Genomic DNA, 19,594 nt, shown 5'->3' with positions numbered 1-19,594 from the left:
ACGTGACCCAGAAGTGTCTCCAGACAGCACTGGCCCCCGGCCTCTTAAGTGAGATGGGCGCACAACCCTAGAGTCGGACACGACTGGCCCGTATGGGCAGGGGTACCTTTACCTTTACCCTTCGCACTAAGATACCAGGGTGGGTTACACCATTCAAACACAATATTAAAAACAATTTAAAACAACATTAAAATTAAGTGGGTCTCAAAAACATACACCTCAAGTGTCATAAAGCCAGGATGAAAAGGTGTGTCTTCAGCATTTGCCAGAAGCTGTATAATGATGGTGCCAGATGCATCTCTGTTGGAGGGAGTTCCACAGATTAGGGGCTACCCCAGAGAAGGCCATCCCCTTCCCTGAGCCTCTGAGAGCAGAGGAACTGCCAAGAAGGTTCCCTCTGCTTAACCCGGCACCTGGGAGGTTCTGTAGGGCCTCCAGTGTTGCTAGTCCTGTGTGAGATTTTGTCCCAGCTGCTTCCTGTCTCTTGGACATACGTGAGGCTGATGCCACTCCTCGTTTTGCTCAACAACCCCCTTCCTGAAGACTCTCTTTCCCCTTAAGGTAAAGGGACCCCTGACCATTAGGTCCAGTCGTGACCGACTCTGGGGTTGCAGCGCTCATCTCGCTTTATTGGCCGAGGGAGCCGGCGTACAGCTTCCGGGTCATGTGGCCAGCATGACCAAGCCACTTCTGGCGAATCAGAGCAGCACACGGAAACACCGTTTACCTTCCCACCGGAGCGGTACCTATTTATCTACTTGCACTTTGACGTGCTTTCGAACTGCTAGGTTGGCAGGAGCAGGGACCGAGCAACGGGAGCTCACCCCGTCAAGGGGATTCGAACCGCCGACCTTCGGATTGGCAAGTCCTAGGCTCTGTGGTTTAACCCACAGCACCACCTGTGTCCTTCTTTCCCCTTACTCCTTGCTAAAGCCCACTCCCCCTTATTTACTCCCCACACCCTCATGTCCCTAGGCCCCGGGGAATGTTTCCCACAATCACCTTCCAGCCTTTTTTCGCCCTGCCACTTGTCTCTATATATTCAATCAAACATATGACTCAAGATTCACATGATTTCCAGAGCCAGAGCAAGTGGCGTCTGAGTCAGAGGACAGGCTGCATGCCGGCTGGTTTACCAGGAGGACTAAATGATGCAAGGATGCTGGGGGGGGGGGGCGCTCTCGCTCTCTCACCCTCCTCCGCTGCAGCTTAAAACTCATCCTCGTCTCATCTCTCTTCATTAAATTTCTCATTACTCAGCATTTGACACTGCGCAGCCCTGATACATCAGGCGATTATAGACTGCAGGCATCTCCTCACTGACTTCCCCAGGGAATGCACCCCCACCTCCCAAACCAGCAGGCGAGAGTAGGGAAGGCTGCCTCCAATGCTTGCCCTACTCTGAGTAAGTACGCTGAAATTGATGGCTCTCACTTAGTTTTACTTATTTCAATGGGTCGATGCCAAGTAAAACTTTGAGGGTGGCAACCCAGAGTTTTCTAAGTTCCCAAGGTCCGTGGCTGCAGATGCTTCTCTGGTCAGACCTCCACAGGAACAGTGTAGTGTAGTGGTTAGAGTGTCAGACCAGGACAAGCATGCTCAGTCTTTTGTGTGTTTCAGGGGTCTTTACATATGGGGAGGAAAGGGTTAAAAGCTCCAGCCAAAAACAGCCCCATCTGCTGCATTTAGGCTTAACATCCCCTGTCACACACACACACACCCCCCTGTTCCAATAGGAGGCTGTTTTTAAGCCTTATTGCAGCTGCCATTGACAAAGGGTTGTATCGAGAGAGTAGGTGCATTCAAATTTATGAGCCTAAGTTTGTAAGGCCCATTGATTCAGTGTGGCTCTCAACCTAGCCTACCTCACAAGGTTGTTGTGGGGATTAAGTGAGGGGTGAGAGAAATACTTACACCGCCATAAATGCTCACCAGCAGCAGTCACTCTCCAGGGTTTTGAACCTGGAACATTCCTCTCCTACCTCTATGCCTACAGAACCTCTGGAGCAGCCTTTCTCAGCCATGGATCCCCAGATTTTGTTGGACTACAACTCCCATCATCCCTGACCACTGCTAGCTAGGGATGATGGGTGTTGCAGTCCAACAACACCTGCAGATCTAAGGTTGAGAAAGGCTGCTTTAGTGTGTTAATATCAGCAGAGAGGACTCCTATTCGGCCATCCTCAGAAGGGCTAGGTATGGTTGTCTGGGAAAGGGCTCTCTCTGTGGAAGCCACTAAGCTGCTTGTCTAGCATATTCGTTGCATACCTTTCCCTGACTCATACAAAATCTAACTGTGCAATGCATTAACTTGCAGGTTGAGCCCTAAGCATGCCTACTTGGATGCAAGCCTTAGAGATCCATAAGGATTCTAAAGAAGCATGCAGAGCAGAGGTTGAGAACCTGTGTGGTCCTCCAGAATGGTGTCATTGGACTCCAACTCCCATCTGTCCCAAAAGCCTAGGATGATGGGAGTTGGAGTCCAGCGGCATTTGGAAGGCCACAGACTCCCCAGCATAGGAAAAAGATCTTCTTCTGAAGATCACAGGAGGTCTAGCATGAGTGGCAGTGCCCAGGTTCAATCGCCATACCCGGAAATGACCAGGAAAAGTGACGTGCTCGGAGCTGTCCCAGGTACTGAAACTCGAACTACCGAGCACAGAACAGGGTCGCGCAGGCATTCGTGGCCCTCCAGGTTGAACTCTAACTTCCATAGAAAGCGCGTGTGGTGTAGTGGTTAGAATGCCAGACTAGGACCCGACCTGGGAGACCAGAGTTCAAATCCCCACTCGGCCATGAGGCTCACTAGGTGACATTGGGCTAGTCCCTGTCTCTCAGCCTAAAGTACGTCACAGGGTTGTTGCAGAGATTAAATGTGGGGCGAAGGATTGTTCAACTGCCCTGAGCTCCTTGGTAAACAAGGTGGGATAGAAAAGCAATAAGTAAAATAATGAATCAGCCCCAGTAAGGGATGATGGGAATTGTAGTTCGGCAACATCTGTATGCCCACAGCCACTGTCGAAAAGCATTTTACCCCTACTATACAAAGACCCGTCCCCCCCACTTTCCCCCCTTCTTCTCCCCCCTGCTTAAAATCTCCCTTTCCCCCTCCACGCCGAGGGCTCCTCCTCCTCCCTCCCGCTCAAAAGGCCATACCATCGCGCCCGTCCTCGCAGGGGGAGGCGAGGGTCGTGCGTAAATGAAATACACCCCCACCTCCATCCCACTTACGTGCGAAGCTCTCCAATTTGGAGAAGCCGGAGGCGAGCCGGACGCAGGAGGCGCGCAATCCGGGAAAGGATTCGGCGCCCCTTCTGCCTCCCCTCCTGCAGGCGAGGCGTTGGTAGAGGCCAGGATTCTCGGAAGCCGAGCAGCCGAGGCGGAGTATAAAAAGATGCGGCAGGAGCCGGTGGAAGCTTGTGAGCTGGGCGCTACTTCCCGGCGTGGCGCTTGGTGAGAGGAGCGCGGGTGGGTGGCTGCCTGACTTGCCTACGCGCGCCCTGGCCGTGCTGGGGGAAGGCGCCTTTGTCCCGTGTTGTCTCCCCACCTCTTCTTTGCATGAGGGAGTGGTCCCTTGAGCGCCCTCACACCAGCACTAAAGAGGTAGCGGTCTCTGGTCGTGCTCTGCAACGGAGTGCCTTCAGATTTATTATAATTATTTCGTGGGAGGTGGGTGCCTTATTTGTTGCCCGCTTCTGAGCTGATTGTAGTGGAGATCGGTTTGCTGGTCGGGACGGAGAGGCAGATTTCCCTGGTTGAATTTATGCCCTATGTATTTTGGGGGGACGGGTGGCGGAGGCTAGGCTATATACCTGTTTCTAGAGAGTGAGCAAGCTTTCTGTATTTTAACTGGGGAGAGAGAAGGGGTGTTTGTGTGTGCCCCTTAGTGGTATCCATTGATTCCCAAGTGCTAACTGGCGTTCCTAAGTCTTCGCAGCTGGAGGGCGGGTGGTTTATCCCGAGTCTGCATTGGATGTTATTATTATTTTGAATTCTTACTCGCAATGCAATATAAAGAACCTTTAAGCGACTTACAAAAATTCAAAAGCATAATATAAAATCAGAGGTCTTGCCTTAAATCTGTGCCCAAGGTTTTTTTTGTCATTATCTATGGGTTTTTTTTTTGGGGGGGGGTCAATGTGTTTTCTACACTGTAGCTATGCTGGGAGTGGAGAATTATAGCCTAATGCTTGTGAGGCATTAAGGTTATCTTGCTTTCTGTGATTCTAAGTGTACCCATACTTTAAAAAGGAGTGTTTTGCTTGCTAAGGGTTTTGTTTGTTTATTAGTGGGGTGTGCCTTCTGGGATCCCCTTGATATCTGCCTAAAGATTAAATTTCTCTGGCACCTTTGCTCTAGAGGGAGGGAGGAGGCTGGTGCCCTGATCCTGGCTCAAAAGAGTGTTGTGGCGTGTGTGCTTTGTGGGAGGTTGTTTGCGGCACCCCACCACCACCACCCCAGCTTCTGCTGAGAAGAGAAGTTTCCCCCTTGCCATCTTCTGCCGGCTTCAGCTAAACAAAAGTGATCCTGTGTCCAACCAAGAGGTAGGAATCAAACTTGATATTTAAAAAACAACAACTTTATGGAGTAAAGCGAGAGGTGGAGGAAAAATGAAGATGTGTGAGACAGCACTGGTGAGGAGAGGATATCCCAAGGGAGGCAAAGGACCACTAATTCAAATCTTTCAGTAACATGAAGAACGGCACTCCTCAATTAGAAGCTCACTAAATGGGGGGGGGGTCACTTCCCCAGTTCCCAATAGGGCTCTCCTGCAGAAGAAGACCATAGCTCAGTGGTAGAGCATCTGCTTTGCATGCAGAAGGTTGCAGGTTTGGACCCAGGTGGGGCTGAGATTGTCCCCTCTCTGAAAACCTGGAGAGCCATGGCCAGTCAGGGCAGACAGTCCTGAGCTAAATAGACCAGTGGTCTGATCTTCCTATGTGCTGACGCCAGGTAAAAGCTCTCACCTGCTTGCTTTATTTAAAGACTCTGAACCGAGCAAATATGTTTTATGAAGTGTGGACGTTTCACTGGCATATGTTTGATGATGTGGAGCCTGGCTAGCAGATCGCTGTTGCCTTCACCTTCCACTTATAGTCTTCCCAGAAGCGTGTGGTTGGTAGCTGTGGAAAGCGGGGAGGATATAAAGAGATAGGTGGCAAGGTAGCCTGATCCAGCCATGGCTCAGTGGGAGAGGAACCGCTCTGCGTGCAGGATGTCCCCAGGTTTGATCCCTGGCATCTCCAGTTAGTTCTGGAGAAAACTGTTTGAAATTGGTCCTAGAGTGAGCAGTGCAGAGCTTGATGGACCATTGGGTCTCATTCAATTATTATTATTATTATTATTATTATTATTATTATTATTATTATTATTATTATTTTCTATACCACTGATATGCCAAGAGTACATAAGGCAGCCTCCTTTGTTTCTGAGTCGATGAGGACTAGAACCTTGTGTTATTTTGAAGGAAAAGGGTCTGAGCTCAGTGTTAGGAAAACACGTTTTGCATGTAGGGGGGGAGGCCCCAGATTCAGGTTCTGCGCAGGGCTGGGGAGATTACAAAAAAGGTTGGAGAGCTTCTGCTGGTCAGTATTGACAGCATGGAACTAGAATTATAGGACTGTAGAGTTGAAAGGGACCCCAAGGGCCATCTAGTCCAACCCCCTGAAATGCAGGGATCTCAGCTAAAGCATCCATGACAGATGGCCATCCAACCTCTGCTTAAAAACCTCCAAGGAAGGAGAGTCCACCGTCTCCTGAGGGAGTCCTTTCCACTGTTGAACAGCTCTTACTAGATGGGCTAATTGTTTTGACTTGAGATAAGGCAGCATCCCTTGGGTGACAGTGGGATTAGTTGTGGTTTCCCTTTCCCCCCCAGCTCCCTCTAGACATTGTCCTGCTTGGGTGTCTGGCTATGTTTGTGGTTTCCCACAGAGAAAGTGGAGTGGCAGGCGATGTGGAAGTTGTACAAATACAGAAAGCTGCCTTAAACCCTTGGAGAGCTGTTGCCAGTCAGTGTAGACAATACCAAGCTCTTTGGACCAGTGGTCTGATTCTGTATCGGGCAGCTAGCTTCATTTGTCCCCGTCTGAGTCATCCCATCAGAACCATGATGACTGGAATCTTATTTTCTTTCCAGTGGGGATCTCAGCAGTAGATCACCTGCTTTGCACGCAAAAGCTTGCAGGATCCGTCCTTCACTAGGGCTGGGGAAGCCCCTGTCGGAACCTTGGAGTGCTGCTGCCAATCAGTGTGGACAGTACTGAGCTAGGTGGGACAGTGGTTTGATTTCGGTATAAGCTTCCCATGCTCTGTGTGGCAGCCATTCACCCATTTGAAAGCTATTGTTGGGTCTCCCCTTATCTTCCCTGCCATCGGAATCAAACTCAGCTTGCTTGCAGGAGTGTGTGTTTGTGTGCAACAAGAATTGACCATCTGGCCCATAAAGGCATTAAGATCAAGAAATGCAACCTAGTTACTTTTGCCAGTGCCTGGTGATTATCAGCTTGCGGTAACTTGAAAGCGGGCTTTTTTCCCTGGTAGTGCCAGTGTTGTGGAATGCCCTCTCCGTTGAAATATGAGCGGCCCCATCAGTGCCGGCGTGCTGCAAGGATAGACCGGCTTTGACGAACCTTTCTCTGATCTGGCTTGAGTCTCCTGCTCTGATTGCTGTTTTGTTATTCTGTGTTCATAGGCTCGCCTATTACATCTTTTAATTACTGGTGTTGCAATGCAGCTGTTTATGTTTAATAAGATCTCTTTCAATTATGGGCAGTTCTATTTTTGCAACTTGATTTTTATTCTTGTTATCTTGCTGCCGGCTTTTATCGGTTCCACGACCCAATTGGCATTCCTTCTTGAAAGGAAAGGTGGTGTGTGTTTTCTTCTCAGTTATCCTAATGAGCTCAGCATAGCAAATCGAACCACAGGTCCTTCACCCACAACATCTACCCATGTATGTTCCTGCGCTCCCAGTTTAGAGCTTCCTAAAAGCTGTGACCATAAGATCAGCTCCCAACTCTTCCCAATATCCCCTTTCTTCATTATGAAAATTCTCCTGTCTGTTTTTTCCTCCCAAAGCCTGTCCTTAATTACTCACCTTGCCCACCTCCCTGTTACGAGCCTGCATAAATTATACAGCAAATACCTGTGATTAAAAAGTGATCACCTCTGCTAATGTTAGAAGACTCAGGACGGATAAGAGAAAGTCCTCCTTCACACAGCGGATATTTAAGCTGTGGTACTTGCTCCCACGAGAAGCAGGGATAGCTGCCAACTTGGATGGCTTTGAAAGAGGATTAGACAAATTCCTGGAGGATTTATTTAGAAATTTATGTATTTATTTATAGTTCATAACTATAAACTATGGACTATAAATAGTTCATAAGTGGAAATAAAATTCCACGGGGATTGGGAAGGAAATTCTGGGGGAGGAAATTCCCTAGAAAATTCCCTGTATCACTGACTCTGGGGCGGAATTTGCTGGTTGAGAGGTTGCCCTACTTAAAGCGAAATATGTGTAACTTGTTTTTTCTTGGCTATGTGGAAAGGAGCGCCCATCAGGACTTCAGTGCTGTCTTCTCTCACTGCCTCTGTCAACCCTTCTCTGCCCCCCCCCCCCGGTAAGAATTCTAGTTTTTCAGTCCATCCATTTGTATTCCTCCGCTTCCGAGGCAGAAAGCCAGATTTGATGACAAGCTTCCCGGTATGATAAAAGACGAAGAAAATCAATCTCCCTTTTCTCACTCTCATTCTGTTTCTCCCGGCCTTTTCTAGGCAATAGTGACTTCAGTTGCTAGGCTTCCATCTAGGTTTGTGCTATTATTTATTTAAATAGGGCGCAATCATCAGAATGTCTCAGCTGCGCCCGTAAATATGAACCCCGCAGAGAATAAAGGAAATAAAAAGTCGCGGTAAAACCAGACACTACTTTAGAATGCCTGCTGGAATGAGAAAGCCTTTGTTGTGTGCCGAAAGCTAAGCAGAAGAGCGTGCCTGTCTAATCTCAAGTGGGAGGGAGTTCCACAGGCTTAAGCCCAATACACCGAATGCACAGCTTCTGGTAGTTGCAAGTCATGCGGCTGACCCACCGGGGGGGGGGCAGAAATGGAGACCCCAGATACATTACACCATACATTTAAAGTGCTATGATGACACTTTAAACAGGCATGTCTCCCCAAAAAGCATTCTGCGAACTGTTGTTTGTTAGGGGTGCTGAGACTTGTTAGGAGACTCCAAGTTCCCTCCCCTGAACTACAATTCCCAGACCAGTTTAACGAACAATCCCATCTAGAATGTTGTTTATAAGGCCCTGTCTGCACCATGCATTTAAATCACTATCATACCACTTTAAACAGTCATGACTTCTCCCCACCCCTTCAAACCACCCTAGGAACTGTAGTTTGTAAAGGGTCCTGAGGGTTGTTAGGAGGCATCTATTCCTCTCCTGAGGGACATGGGTGGTACTGTGGGTTAAACCTGATTTGCTGATCAGAAGGTCGGCGGTTTGAATCCCCACAACGGGGTGAACTCCCATTGCTCGGTCCCTGCTCCTGCCAACCTAGCAGTTTGAAAGCACGTCAAAGTGCAAGCAGATAAATAGGTACCGCTCCGGCGGGAAGATAAACGGCATTTCCATGCACTGCTCTGGTTCGCCAGAAGCGGCTTAGTCATGCTGGCCACATGACCCGGAAGCTGAACGCCGGCTCCCTCGGCCAATAAAGCAAGATGAGCGCCACAACCCCAGAGTCAGCCACGACTGGACCTAATGGTCAGGGATCCCTTTACCTTTACCTTATTCCTCTCCCAGAGCTACAATTCCCAGAGATCCCTGGGAAGATGGATAAATTGTTAAACCGTTCTGGGAATTCTCACTCCGGGAGTGGGAGGGGTTCCTCCTAGCAGCTCTCAGCACCCTTAACAAATGTCAGCACCCAGAATTATTTGGGGTAAGGCGCGACTGTTTGAAGTGGTATCGTCGCACTTAAAATGTGTGGTGTGAATCTGGCCTCATTCAAAGATCTCACTGATGGTTCAAGGATATAAGGGATCAGGTGGTCCTTAAGATATCCAGAATGACCCTTAAAATATGCATGGAGTTTTGGAAAGCAGAGTTTGTGTGTCTCTCTATTGGCATTTGACCAGGAGATGGAGGGTGAGCTAGGAAGAAGCTTGACTTCAGATAACTCTGAGCTGCAGAGGGGAAAGAACAACGCAAGGCTTGGAACAATCTCCTTTGCTTTTGAAGACATGTCCAGAGTACAAATTTAGGAACATAAAAGAAGAACCTTCCTAGATCAAACACGCTCCGTTTCCCTGCTGCCGATCTAGGACCAGCATCTAATTTCCAATGGATGACTCCAGGAGGCTTTGAAGGAAAGCAAGATGAGGATAGTTTTCTCTCCTTTGTCTGTGCAGGATCTGGCCTTCGGGGGGAGGCTGCCTTCAAGGTGGAGGTTCCACGAGGCTGTTAGTTGCAAGCTGTTAAATGAAACCATCCTTGCAGAGTCTGCCCAATCCACAGGAAGCTTCTGTGAGATATTATCCAGGTAGATAGCAATACAAGAGGCAGTGAGGGGCACAAACATGGATGGCTTTAAAAATCATGGAAGAGGGTAAGGCTATCAGTGCCTACCAGCCACAAGGGCTGTGTTGCCCCTCTACCATCGGAGGCAGTGCACTTCTGAATGCCGGTTGCTGAAAACCAGAGGTGGGGTTTACTTGCCTTTTGCCCCCCTGCTTTCTAGGTACAGGTCTGCCCTTTAAAGCGCCCTTTCCGAGCACTTTTTTTTGCCCTAGTGCTTTCCCTGTGAAAACCTACTCTTCGCTGCCGAATTGGAGCAAATGACAATTCAGGGATTGCTGTTTGCTCCGATTCAGCAGCAAAGAGTGGATTTTGGCAGGGGAAACGCAAGAGCGAAAAAATGCCTCAACTGAACGTTCAGACAGAGAGCTTTGAAGTGCAGACCTCTGCCTAGGAATGTGACACAAATTGAAGTCTGGATGAGCTCCAACTGTGGCACTAAGGTCTTGCTTGTGGGCTTCCCATTGGGGCAGCTGGTTGACCACTGAGAGACCAGGAAGCTGGACTAGATGGGCCTTTGGCCTGATCCAGCAGGACTCTGGATCAAGGTGGGGGACTCTCCATTGGGGGCTTTTAAACATAGATCTGATGGCTGCCTGCCCGCATTTCCAGGTAAGGCTAGAAGACATTCCCTGCTTGAAACCCAGAGGACTTGCTGCCAGCCAGTGCGTTCAGTAATTTTAAAAACTTGTAGCTTGGAATTCTTTGCTAGAAAATATTAATGATAGATTCATTCTGTCAAAACAAGAAGCATGTAATTTCTTTTATTTGGCTGCTTTTATTAGGAAGGATCTGTGGGTAAGGGTTGCTTTTTCAAGAAAGCAAAAAATTCCCCCTTTTTAGAAATGCATAGGCAAGGCTAAATTAAGTACCGAAAATAGAAGTGGCTTTTTACTGTGGAAGCTTCCCCGAAGTGTTTCAGTGAATGTAGGATGTATCGACAGCAAATGAGATCAAATAGATTTCACTGCCAGCATCTTAAAAAACAGAGAGAGAATTGTCCCTTTCAGATTAATTATCCATGTGCCTAAAATGCTAGGGAACAATCGGAGCTGTTCTTTGGCGAGAAATGAAGTGGTATCTACATATTTATTTTCCTGGCTTTTGTAGAACTGTGGAATGCCAGTTTGGAGCTGAAGGCAGCTTGAGTTGTTCTCCTCCTCTCTGTTTTGTCCTTACAACAACTCTAGGAGGTAAACAGAGACAGATTGGCCAATGGCCGCCCAGTGAGCTTTGTGGCTCAGTGCGAGATCTGAACGTGGGATCTCTCAAACTCCTACACCGGTGGTGAAGAACACAAGGCCATGGGTCTAGTTAGGAGTGAGAGACCCTGATTTAGCCTATGAAATTATTTCCCACAAGCCCACCCACACACCTGGTGTCATATACTACAGGTTGTAATGCTCACAGTAGATGGTTATAAGAATTTTAATACAATAAATACAATACAATAAATATTCATAGATGCACAAATACCTAAATATATGAACCATGTGTCTGAAATAGGACAGAGGAGCAATCCTGAAGCCATTTTGAATCTCCCAATGACCTCCCTCTGCAGTAAGGGAGGCAAATGGGAAAAGCCTTCCCATTGCCTTTTTGCTTGCAAATCCTGTCTTAAGGGCGTATTTGTGTATGAATAGGGTGAGCCTGTGCCCTGGAATCAGGAACTAAAGTATGGGTAGGCAAACTAAGGCCTGGGGGCCGGATCCGGCCCAATCGCCTTCTAAATCCGGCCCGCGGACGGTCTGGGAATCAGTGTGTCTACTCATGTAAAGAGAAGAATGTGTCCTTTTATTTAAAATGCATCTCTGGGTTATTTGTGAGGCATAGAAATTTGTCCCCCCCCCCAATATAGTCCGGCCCCCCACAAGGTCTGAGGGACAGTGGACCGGCCCCCTGTTGAAAAAGTTTGTTGACCCCTGAACTAAAGTATTAACCATTACAAAAGAATGGCCAGACTCGGGCGTGTTGCAGGCCCCACAGTGAGTGCCACCTGCCATTTTGTCATCCCCTCACTGGTGACACCTGGGGTAACCCGCCCTTACCACACCCCCTTTCTCCGCCCCTGCAGACTGCCCAGGAAATGCAATCAGTGACCATTGTCAGGTATCCTAGCAGGCAGGATTTCTGCTGGAGACTGCTTCCTTCTGTGATGTATGTGTGATTTTTATGGGGGTGTTCGGGCTACAGGGTGGGCAATTTCAAAAGTGTATATAAGGGCTTGCGTACCATTGTTCAGGGTTCTCCTCCCTCCTGCATGTGGTGAGTGAGGACCCTGTTGCAGCAGTTCCTTGAATAAAAATCAGGCTTACTAGCCGCTTTGCTTCTCAATATACTCTGGTTGGCCTCTGTTTCTTCCTACCGATAGGGAATCCACTTAAGGACTCTATACGTGCTCCAGAAAACCCCATAAGGAGCAGTTTCCCCTATAACAAGACCCATTGAAGTTAATTGGCACCCCATCTAGTCCCACATACTGCTCTCACAGGGGCCATGCAGATGCCTGTGGGAAACCCACAAGCGGGACATCAGCACAAAAGCCCTCTTCCCTCCTGTGGCTTCCAGCAATAGGTATTCAGAAGGTATTCACTGCCTCCAACTGTGGGGACAGAGCAATGGTCATCACGGCTAGTTTCCATTGATAGCCCTTTCCTCCATGAATTTGTCTCTTTTAATGCCGTTGACAGTGGTCGCCACTGCCTCTTGTGGCAGTGAGTTCCATAGTTTAATTTCCATGGATCTACCCCAGGCTTCCTCAACCTCAGCCCTCCAGATGTTTTTGGCCTGCAACTCCCATGATCCTTAGCTAGCAGGACCAGTGGCGAGGGATGATGGGAACTGTAGTCTCAAAACATCTGGAGGGCCGAGGTTGAGGAAGCCTGATCTACCCAGTGCTTTTTTTCCTAAAATAAAAATAAAAATGTTTAGGGGTACAGTGGTACTTTGGTTTAAGAACTTAATTCGTTCCGGAGGTCCATTCTTAACCTGAAACTGTTCTTAACCTGAGGTACCACTTTAGCTAATGGGGCCTCCCCCTGCCGCCACGCCACCGGCGTGTGATTTCTGTTCTCATCCTGAAGCAAAGTTCTTAACCTGAGGTACTATTTCTGGGTTAGCGGAGTCTGTAACCTGAAGCGTCTGTAACCCGAGGTACCACTGTACTCTCATTTTGACTCAAGAAAATCACCATTTTATGGTTCAAATCGGGGAAAATAAATACAGTAAATGGACAAAACATTCACAAAATGTTTAGGGGTATGTGTACCCCTGCGTCCCCCCCCCCAGAAAAAAAGCACTGGATCTACCATTAATTGGATACAGCCAGTACCTTTTTTTTCTTTTTAAAGGAAAAGGTGCCATTGCTCCACAGTTTCAGTAAATGCCACACTTTTGACATTGGGGAGTAAATAAGGCTTAGCAATAGCCTTCCATTGAAAGAGTAGAAGGCGTGTCTGAATGTGTATGTGTTGGGGGGGGGGAGCCTAAATGGGTCTGGTTTTGAGTGGAGATGTTAACCTTTCCCTCCTCGACCATAAACACCCCCCAAGTCTTCACATATTTCAATTAGGCTGGTGGAAGCTCCTTTTGTTTGCGATGGAAGGTTTTCTTCCAAGACTTATTCCGGTGCTGGATAATGAGTAGGAGCGGGCGAGCCAGGGAGGCCATGGGCCAGATGGGGAGACCCGGGGGGGGCACTGTTTTTCCACCCCTGCTCTGTTAGACGCTGAATAATGGGTTTTAATAGACGTTTGTTTGGGGTCCGGCAAGCCAATTAATGTTGAACAGCGGCCCTGGCATCCACTGCCCATGAATAGTTACCGTAATCGTATGGCTTTTTTTCACCTGATGCACCCCTTGCCTGGCTTTTACTCGGTAAGAGCCTTGTGAAGAGCAAAGGTCTTCATCCTGCCCTCGGAATATGAGGCACTGCTCGCTGCATTATTATTATTCAGACTGATACGGCCAGCCCATCCATAAACATTCCCTGGGTGACGTACAATGAAATATTAAAAACCAACTACCCCTCACTGGGACATGATCACACTGGCAGAGGCTGAAGTCCTACTCAGAGTAGACCCCTTTAACTTAATGAACCTAGGCTTGTCGTGTTTGCTAGCATCAGTGGGTTTACTAGCATTATACACAGCATCTAATTTTTCTCTCTCTCTCTCTCTCTCTCTCTCTCTCTCTCACACACACACACACACACACATATAATTTTTATTAAATTTTCTATTTTGCAATCTAAAATACTCATTTTACTCATCCTTAAAATATCAATGACTTCCTTTCTTCTCTTTCCGTGGTTTATTTTACATATCACAAATCCCTGCATATTTTACAAAAAACTATACCAATCGGTATTCCATTATTGCATCCATCAAAACTTATTTACACTCTTGAATTTATCTTAATGCTGCCAGCGTTCTCAGCTGTACACAATTATTTATTTATATATATTCTTCTTGTTCTCTTATTTTATATGTGAAGTCTACAGGTTGTGCATATTCTGTCAGCTTAAGTTGCCATTCTTCTTTGGTTGGGACTTCGCTTGTTTTCCATTTTGGGGCTAACAAAACACAGGACGCAGCAATGGCAAACATAAATAATCTTTTTTGACACCTGAAAATTTCAGTTTGAATTATCCCCAACAGAAAGTACTCTTTTTTCGGGGGGGGGGGGAGTACTTTTAAACTTTTTTTTTCAATTCGTTATGGATCATTTCCCAATACAGTGGAACCTTGGGTTACATACCGTCCTCCTTACAAATGCTTCGGGTAGCAAGCTCCGCTAACCCGGAAGTAGATGCCCCTAGTTTGCCCCAGGATGAGAATGGAAATCGTGCGCCGGTGGTGCGGCAGCAGCGGAAGGCCCCATTAGCTAAAGCGCGCCTCATGTTAAGAACGGTTTTGGCTTAAGAACGGACCTCCGGAACGAATTAAGTTCATAACTGGAGTCACCATCTGAAGGCAGGCCTGTTTAGGGAAGCTTTTAATATTTGATGCATTATTGAATCATAGAATCATAGAGTTGGAAGAGACCACAAGGGCCATCGAGTCCAACCCCCTGCCAAGCAGGAAACACCATCAGAGCACTCCTGACATATGGTTGTCAAGCCTCTGCTTAAAGACCTCCAAAGAAGGAGACTCCACCACACTCCTTGGCAGCAAATTCCACTGTCGAACAGCTCTTACTGTCAGGAAGTTCTTCCTAATGTTTAGGTGGAATCTTCTTTCTTGTAGTTTGGATCCATTGCTCCGTGTCCGCTTCTCTGGAGCAGCAGAAATATTGTATTTTAATATTTTGTTGGAAGCCGCCCAGAGTGGCTGGGGAAGCCCAGCCAGATGGGCGGGGTATAAATTGTTGTTGTTGTTGTTACCACTGTACTCTTTTACCCTTTTACAAGTCCACCACATGTGAAGGAACGTTCCCTCCACCTCTTTGCATCTCCAGCACTTATCTGATTTAGTCTTATGCATCTTAACAAAGCCACTCGGAGTTAAATACCATCTGCCAATCATTTTCAGGTAGTTCACCTTCCAAGAATAGCACGCAGTAAACTTCAAGTCGCTATTCCAGAGTTTTCCCCAGATGTAAAAATCTACATTGTGTCCTATATCTATTGCACTTCTATCCCACATTTTCCTTCAAGTTGCTGAGTTCCTGTGTAATTCGCTTCCACAGGAGGCAGTGACGGACACCAAAGCTTTTGATGCCTACTAGCTAAAATGGCTGCACTCATCCTCCACGGTCAGAGGCAGCAATGCCTCTGTACACCAGTTGCTGGAAACCTCAGGAGGGGAAAGAGAGCTCAAATCCTGCTTACAGGTTTCCCAGAAGAGGCATCTGGTTGGCCACTGTAAGAACAGGATGCTAGACTAGTCCATAGGCTGGATCCATCAGGCTCTTCTCAGGTTCTTATGCCTTCCCTCTTGAACACCTGGTCATCTGTAGGTTGTGGTGTGTGTTTGTGCATTATAAAAACAAAACCGCTTTGCTAAGCACACAGTGGCTCCACACCTTTCCCCTGCCATCTGCCCGGGGGCCGCATGCTCTGTGAACTGGCACAATGAAAGCCTCAAACTTTGCCAGGTCTTGTTAATGGAGAACATTCCTCGCAGCCAAAAAGGTGGGCTGTTCTCTCTGCCTAAGCATTGTTGGAAGAGGACGGCAGGCGTGCCGAGGGTGGGCGAGAAGGAGCAATGTTCTCTGGCCATCTGGATGCTCCAGAGGCATCAAGGCTGGCATTTGACACACCTGATCTTGAGGGTGAGGAGGAGGGGAGCTGAGCTGCTGAGGATGTGAGTTCAAGCAGATCTAGGCTGCAAAACCAGAAAGGCTTTCAGGCTAGTTCAGCTGTCTGCAGGTATTGGGGGACATCCGATAAAGCTGAGCGTTGGAAGATTCAGGATAGTTAAAAGGAAGTCCTCCTTCATGCAGTGCAGATGCGGGTGGCGCTGTGGTCTAAATTACTGAGCCTCTTGGGCTTGCCGATCAGAAGGTCAGCGGTTCGAATCCCCATGACAGAATGATCTCCCGTTGCTCTGTGCCAGCTCCTGCCAACCTAGAAGTTCGAAAGCACATTGGTGCAAGTAGATAAAGAGGTACCTCTGTGGCAGGAAAATAAATGGCGTTTCCGTGCACTCTGGTTTCCATCAGGGTGTTCCACAGTGCCATAAGTGGTTTCGTCGTGCTGGCCACATGCCCTGGAAAGCTGTCTGTGGACAAACACTGGCTCCCTTGGCTTGAAAGTGAGATGCACACCACAACCCCATAGTCGCCTTTGACTGGACTTAACCATACAGGGGTCCTTTACTTTTACCTTTCACCTGGTTAAACTATGGAACAAACTCACACGGGAGGCAGTGATGGCAACCAGGTTGAATGCCTTTAAAAGAGGATTAGACAAATTCACAGAGGAGAAAGCTATCAGTGGCTGCTGTCCGAGGTGCTAGGCTTCTGAATACCAGTTGCTGGAAACCACAGAAGGGGAGAGTGCTCTTGTGCTTGGGTTCTGTCTAGGGCAGGGGTCAGCAACATGCGGCCCATGGGCTGGATGCGGCCCACAAAGACTGTTTTACCGGCCCACAAGTTGCCTCCAAACCGAACGGCCCACTTGGCAAGTACCCCCATATGCTGCACTAAACCGGCGCAGCGCGGCATGGGGACTTGCCAAGCGGTGCCAGAAATTGTGTCTACGCACGCACAGATACTGAAAATCACTTCTGGGCATGCCCAGAAGCGGAAAATCATGCCTACACAGGTGCGATTTTTGGCATCTGGGCATGTGCAGACACGATTTCCGGTGTCACGCTGCACCAGCAGACGATCTCCGTGGGAGTGATCTGGCCCATGGCTGGTAAGCCTTGCTGACCCCTGGTCTAGGGGTTTCCCACAACCATCTGGGGGCCCACTGGGAGAACAGGATGCCAGACTAGATGGGCTACTGGCTTGATCCAGGAGGCCCTCCTTATATGTGGCGCCTACCCTTTGAATTTCCCTCCTCCTGGTAAATATGAGACAGTCTGTTGTCATTTCAGCACCTACCAAAGACCTTTGTCTTTTGGGGTGGGGGACAGAAAACCCTTCTAAGCTGAGATCTTCCTGGTCAACATCTGTACAGTACTGGAATTCTTTTTCAAATATTTTATCGCTCGTTGTTTGCTGCCCCCGGCTCTTTTGGAAGGAAAGGTGGGTGTAGAGATTTGACAAAGAAATACCGTATTTTTTGCTCTATAAGACTCACTTTTTCCCTCCTAAAAAGTAAGGGGAAATGTGTGTGCGTCTTATGGAGTGAATGCAGGCTGCGCAGCTATCCCAGAAGCCAGACCAGCAAGAGAGATTGCTGCTTTCACTGCGCAGCGATCCCTCTTGCTGTTCTGGCTTCTGAGATTCAGATTTCTTCTTCTTCTTGTTTTCCTCCTCCAAAAACTAGGTGCGTCTTGTGGTTTGGTGCGTCTTATAGAGCGATAAATACGGTAAATAGCACTAGGCAAATTCATAGAGGGCAAGGCTGTCAGTGGCTGGTGGTGGTGACAGATGTGTGCTACTTGCAGTATCAGAAGCAGTATTTCTATTTCATCTTACTAGATTTACAACCTACTGTCCAATTCCTTGGTTCCCAACTCTGATAGCCTTGAAGCACTTTGAATGCTCCACTAGATATCACAAACTCACTGGCTGCTTAAGGGAATGGGATGCTGGCAAGGTGCTCTGGTCCAGCATCTTCTTCACAGGGGCCACCTGGAAACCTGTAGGAAACCCTCAAGCCCAAGAGCCCTCTCCCATGCTGCAGCTTCCAGCAAGTGATATCCAGAAACATTACTGTCTTCGTCCGTGGAGGCAAACCATAGCCAGGATGACTAGTAGGGCTGGGCGATATATCAGTATATCATGCAAAACCATTTTGAAGTCCATAACATGATATCGGTTTCATAACTTTTGACCTGGGACTACGGTATATCGTGAATCATGCATGATTTTGTGTGTGGTTGTGTGTGTGAACGCTATGCAAAAAAATCACGATGCGGGAAAAACCACGAAGCCAGACAATGCCTCTCCATCACTCCATCCTTTTTTTCTTTTGCCAATTAATTTTTATTCATTTTTCAAATTTATAACACATCCAAACCAGATCAAAATTAGCGTAATACAAATTTTCTTCAAAAACTGGCATCCCATTCTCAAATATTCAAATTCATGCCATTTTGCATGCTGCTTATTTTGCAGATTTATCTCTAATTAACATCCATTTCCTAGCAAATCACTCATCCTTCAGCTGTCCCTTTACCAACTCCTGCATATAGATACAACAAAATTACATAGCTCCATCCTTGTTTCAGGCATTGTGATATATCACTATCCCGTGATGTATCATTGGTGATATATCACAATGTTAAAAACCAGACATCACTCATCACTAGTAGTAACCACTGATAGCTTTATTCTGACTGATCCTCCTTCTGATCGATGGAGGCTCCTCAGCCCAATATATCTGAAGGAATGTCTCCCCCCCCCCCACCATTGTTCAGCCTGGACACTGAGGTCCAGCTCTTCTGGTGGTTCCCTCCCTGTGAGAAGTGAGGTTACAGAGAACCAGGCAGAGGGCCTTCTCGGTAGTGGCACCCTCCCTGTGGAACGCTCTCCCATCAGATGTCAAGGAAATAAACAACAACAGTGGTACCTTGGGTTAAGAACTTAATTCGTTCTGGAGGTCCATTCTTAACCCGAAACTGTTCTTAACCTGAAGCACCACTTTAGCTAATGGCGCCTCCTGCTGCCGCCTCGCAATTTCTGTTCTCATTCTGAAGCAAAGTTCTTAACCCGAGGTACTATTTCTGGGTTAGCAGAGTCTGTAACCTGAAGCGTCTGTAACCTGAAGCGTCTGTAACCTGAAGCCTCTGTAACCCAAGGTACCACTGTACCTGACTTTTAGAAGACATTTGAAGGCAGCCCTGTTTAGGGAAGTTTTTAATGTGTGATGTTTTGTTGTGTTTTCAATATTCTGTTGGGAGCTGCCCAGAGTGGATGAGGAAACCCAACCAGATGGGTGCGGTATAAATAATAAATGATGATGATGATGAATACTTAAACACATGAAAGTCTTTTTGGATCAGCCAGTGTCCCAGCTAGTCTAGCATCCTGTTTTCACAGTGGCTAACCAAATGCCCCAATGGTTAACCTCCAACTCAACAGCCCTCTCCCTTCCTGTGGTTTCCAGCAACTGGTATTCAGAACCGTTTACTGCCTCTAACTGTAGAGGCAGAGCCCAACCATCATGACCAGTAGCCACTAATGCTGTCTGTCTGTGTGTGTGTGTGTGTTGATCTGGTCTTCCTTTCTGGAAAACACATGTCACTCAAGTATAATTGGATAGACTGGGAGGGGGATTAAGAGCTTTCTGTTCAAAGGCAGGCAGCATCAATTGGAGCCCGTTATTGACTCTGATAGAGATCAGGAGGCTGTTATTCAATTGTCTCGCCTCCTTCCCACCTCTGAAAGAAATTC

General features: G+C 47.7%; 1 protein-coding gene across 3 annotated transcripts in view; it reads left to right on the top strand.

Annotated features, from left to right (window-relative positions):
* The first annotated feature begins 3,334 nt into the window (after positions 1-3,334).
* The window catches only part of DISP3 (dispatched RND transporter family member 3), a 93,131-nt gene continuing 76,871 nt past the window's right edge, over positions 3,335-19,594 (top strand). The window contains exon 1 of one of the 3 annotated variants that reach the window (XM_083750153.1): positions 3,335-3,603. In XM_083750153.1, coding sequence (XP_083606279.1) covers positions 3,559-3,603 — 45 coding nt within the window. In that variant the 5' untranslated portion in view covers positions 3,335-3,558. The other 2 variants (XM_083750152.1, XM_083750155.1) reach the window with 2 other exon arrangements.

This window comes from Podarcis gaigeae (genome assembly GCF_964106915.1).
Source record: "Podarcis gaigeae genome assembly, chromosome: 8".
In the NCBI taxonomy this organism is placed as follows: Eukaryota; Metazoa; Chordata; class Lepidosauria; order Squamata; family Lacertidae; genus Podarcis; species Podarcis gaigeae.
Note: the sequence above shows the minus strand (reverse complement) of the source record. Positions and strands in the feature narration are given on the sequence as shown.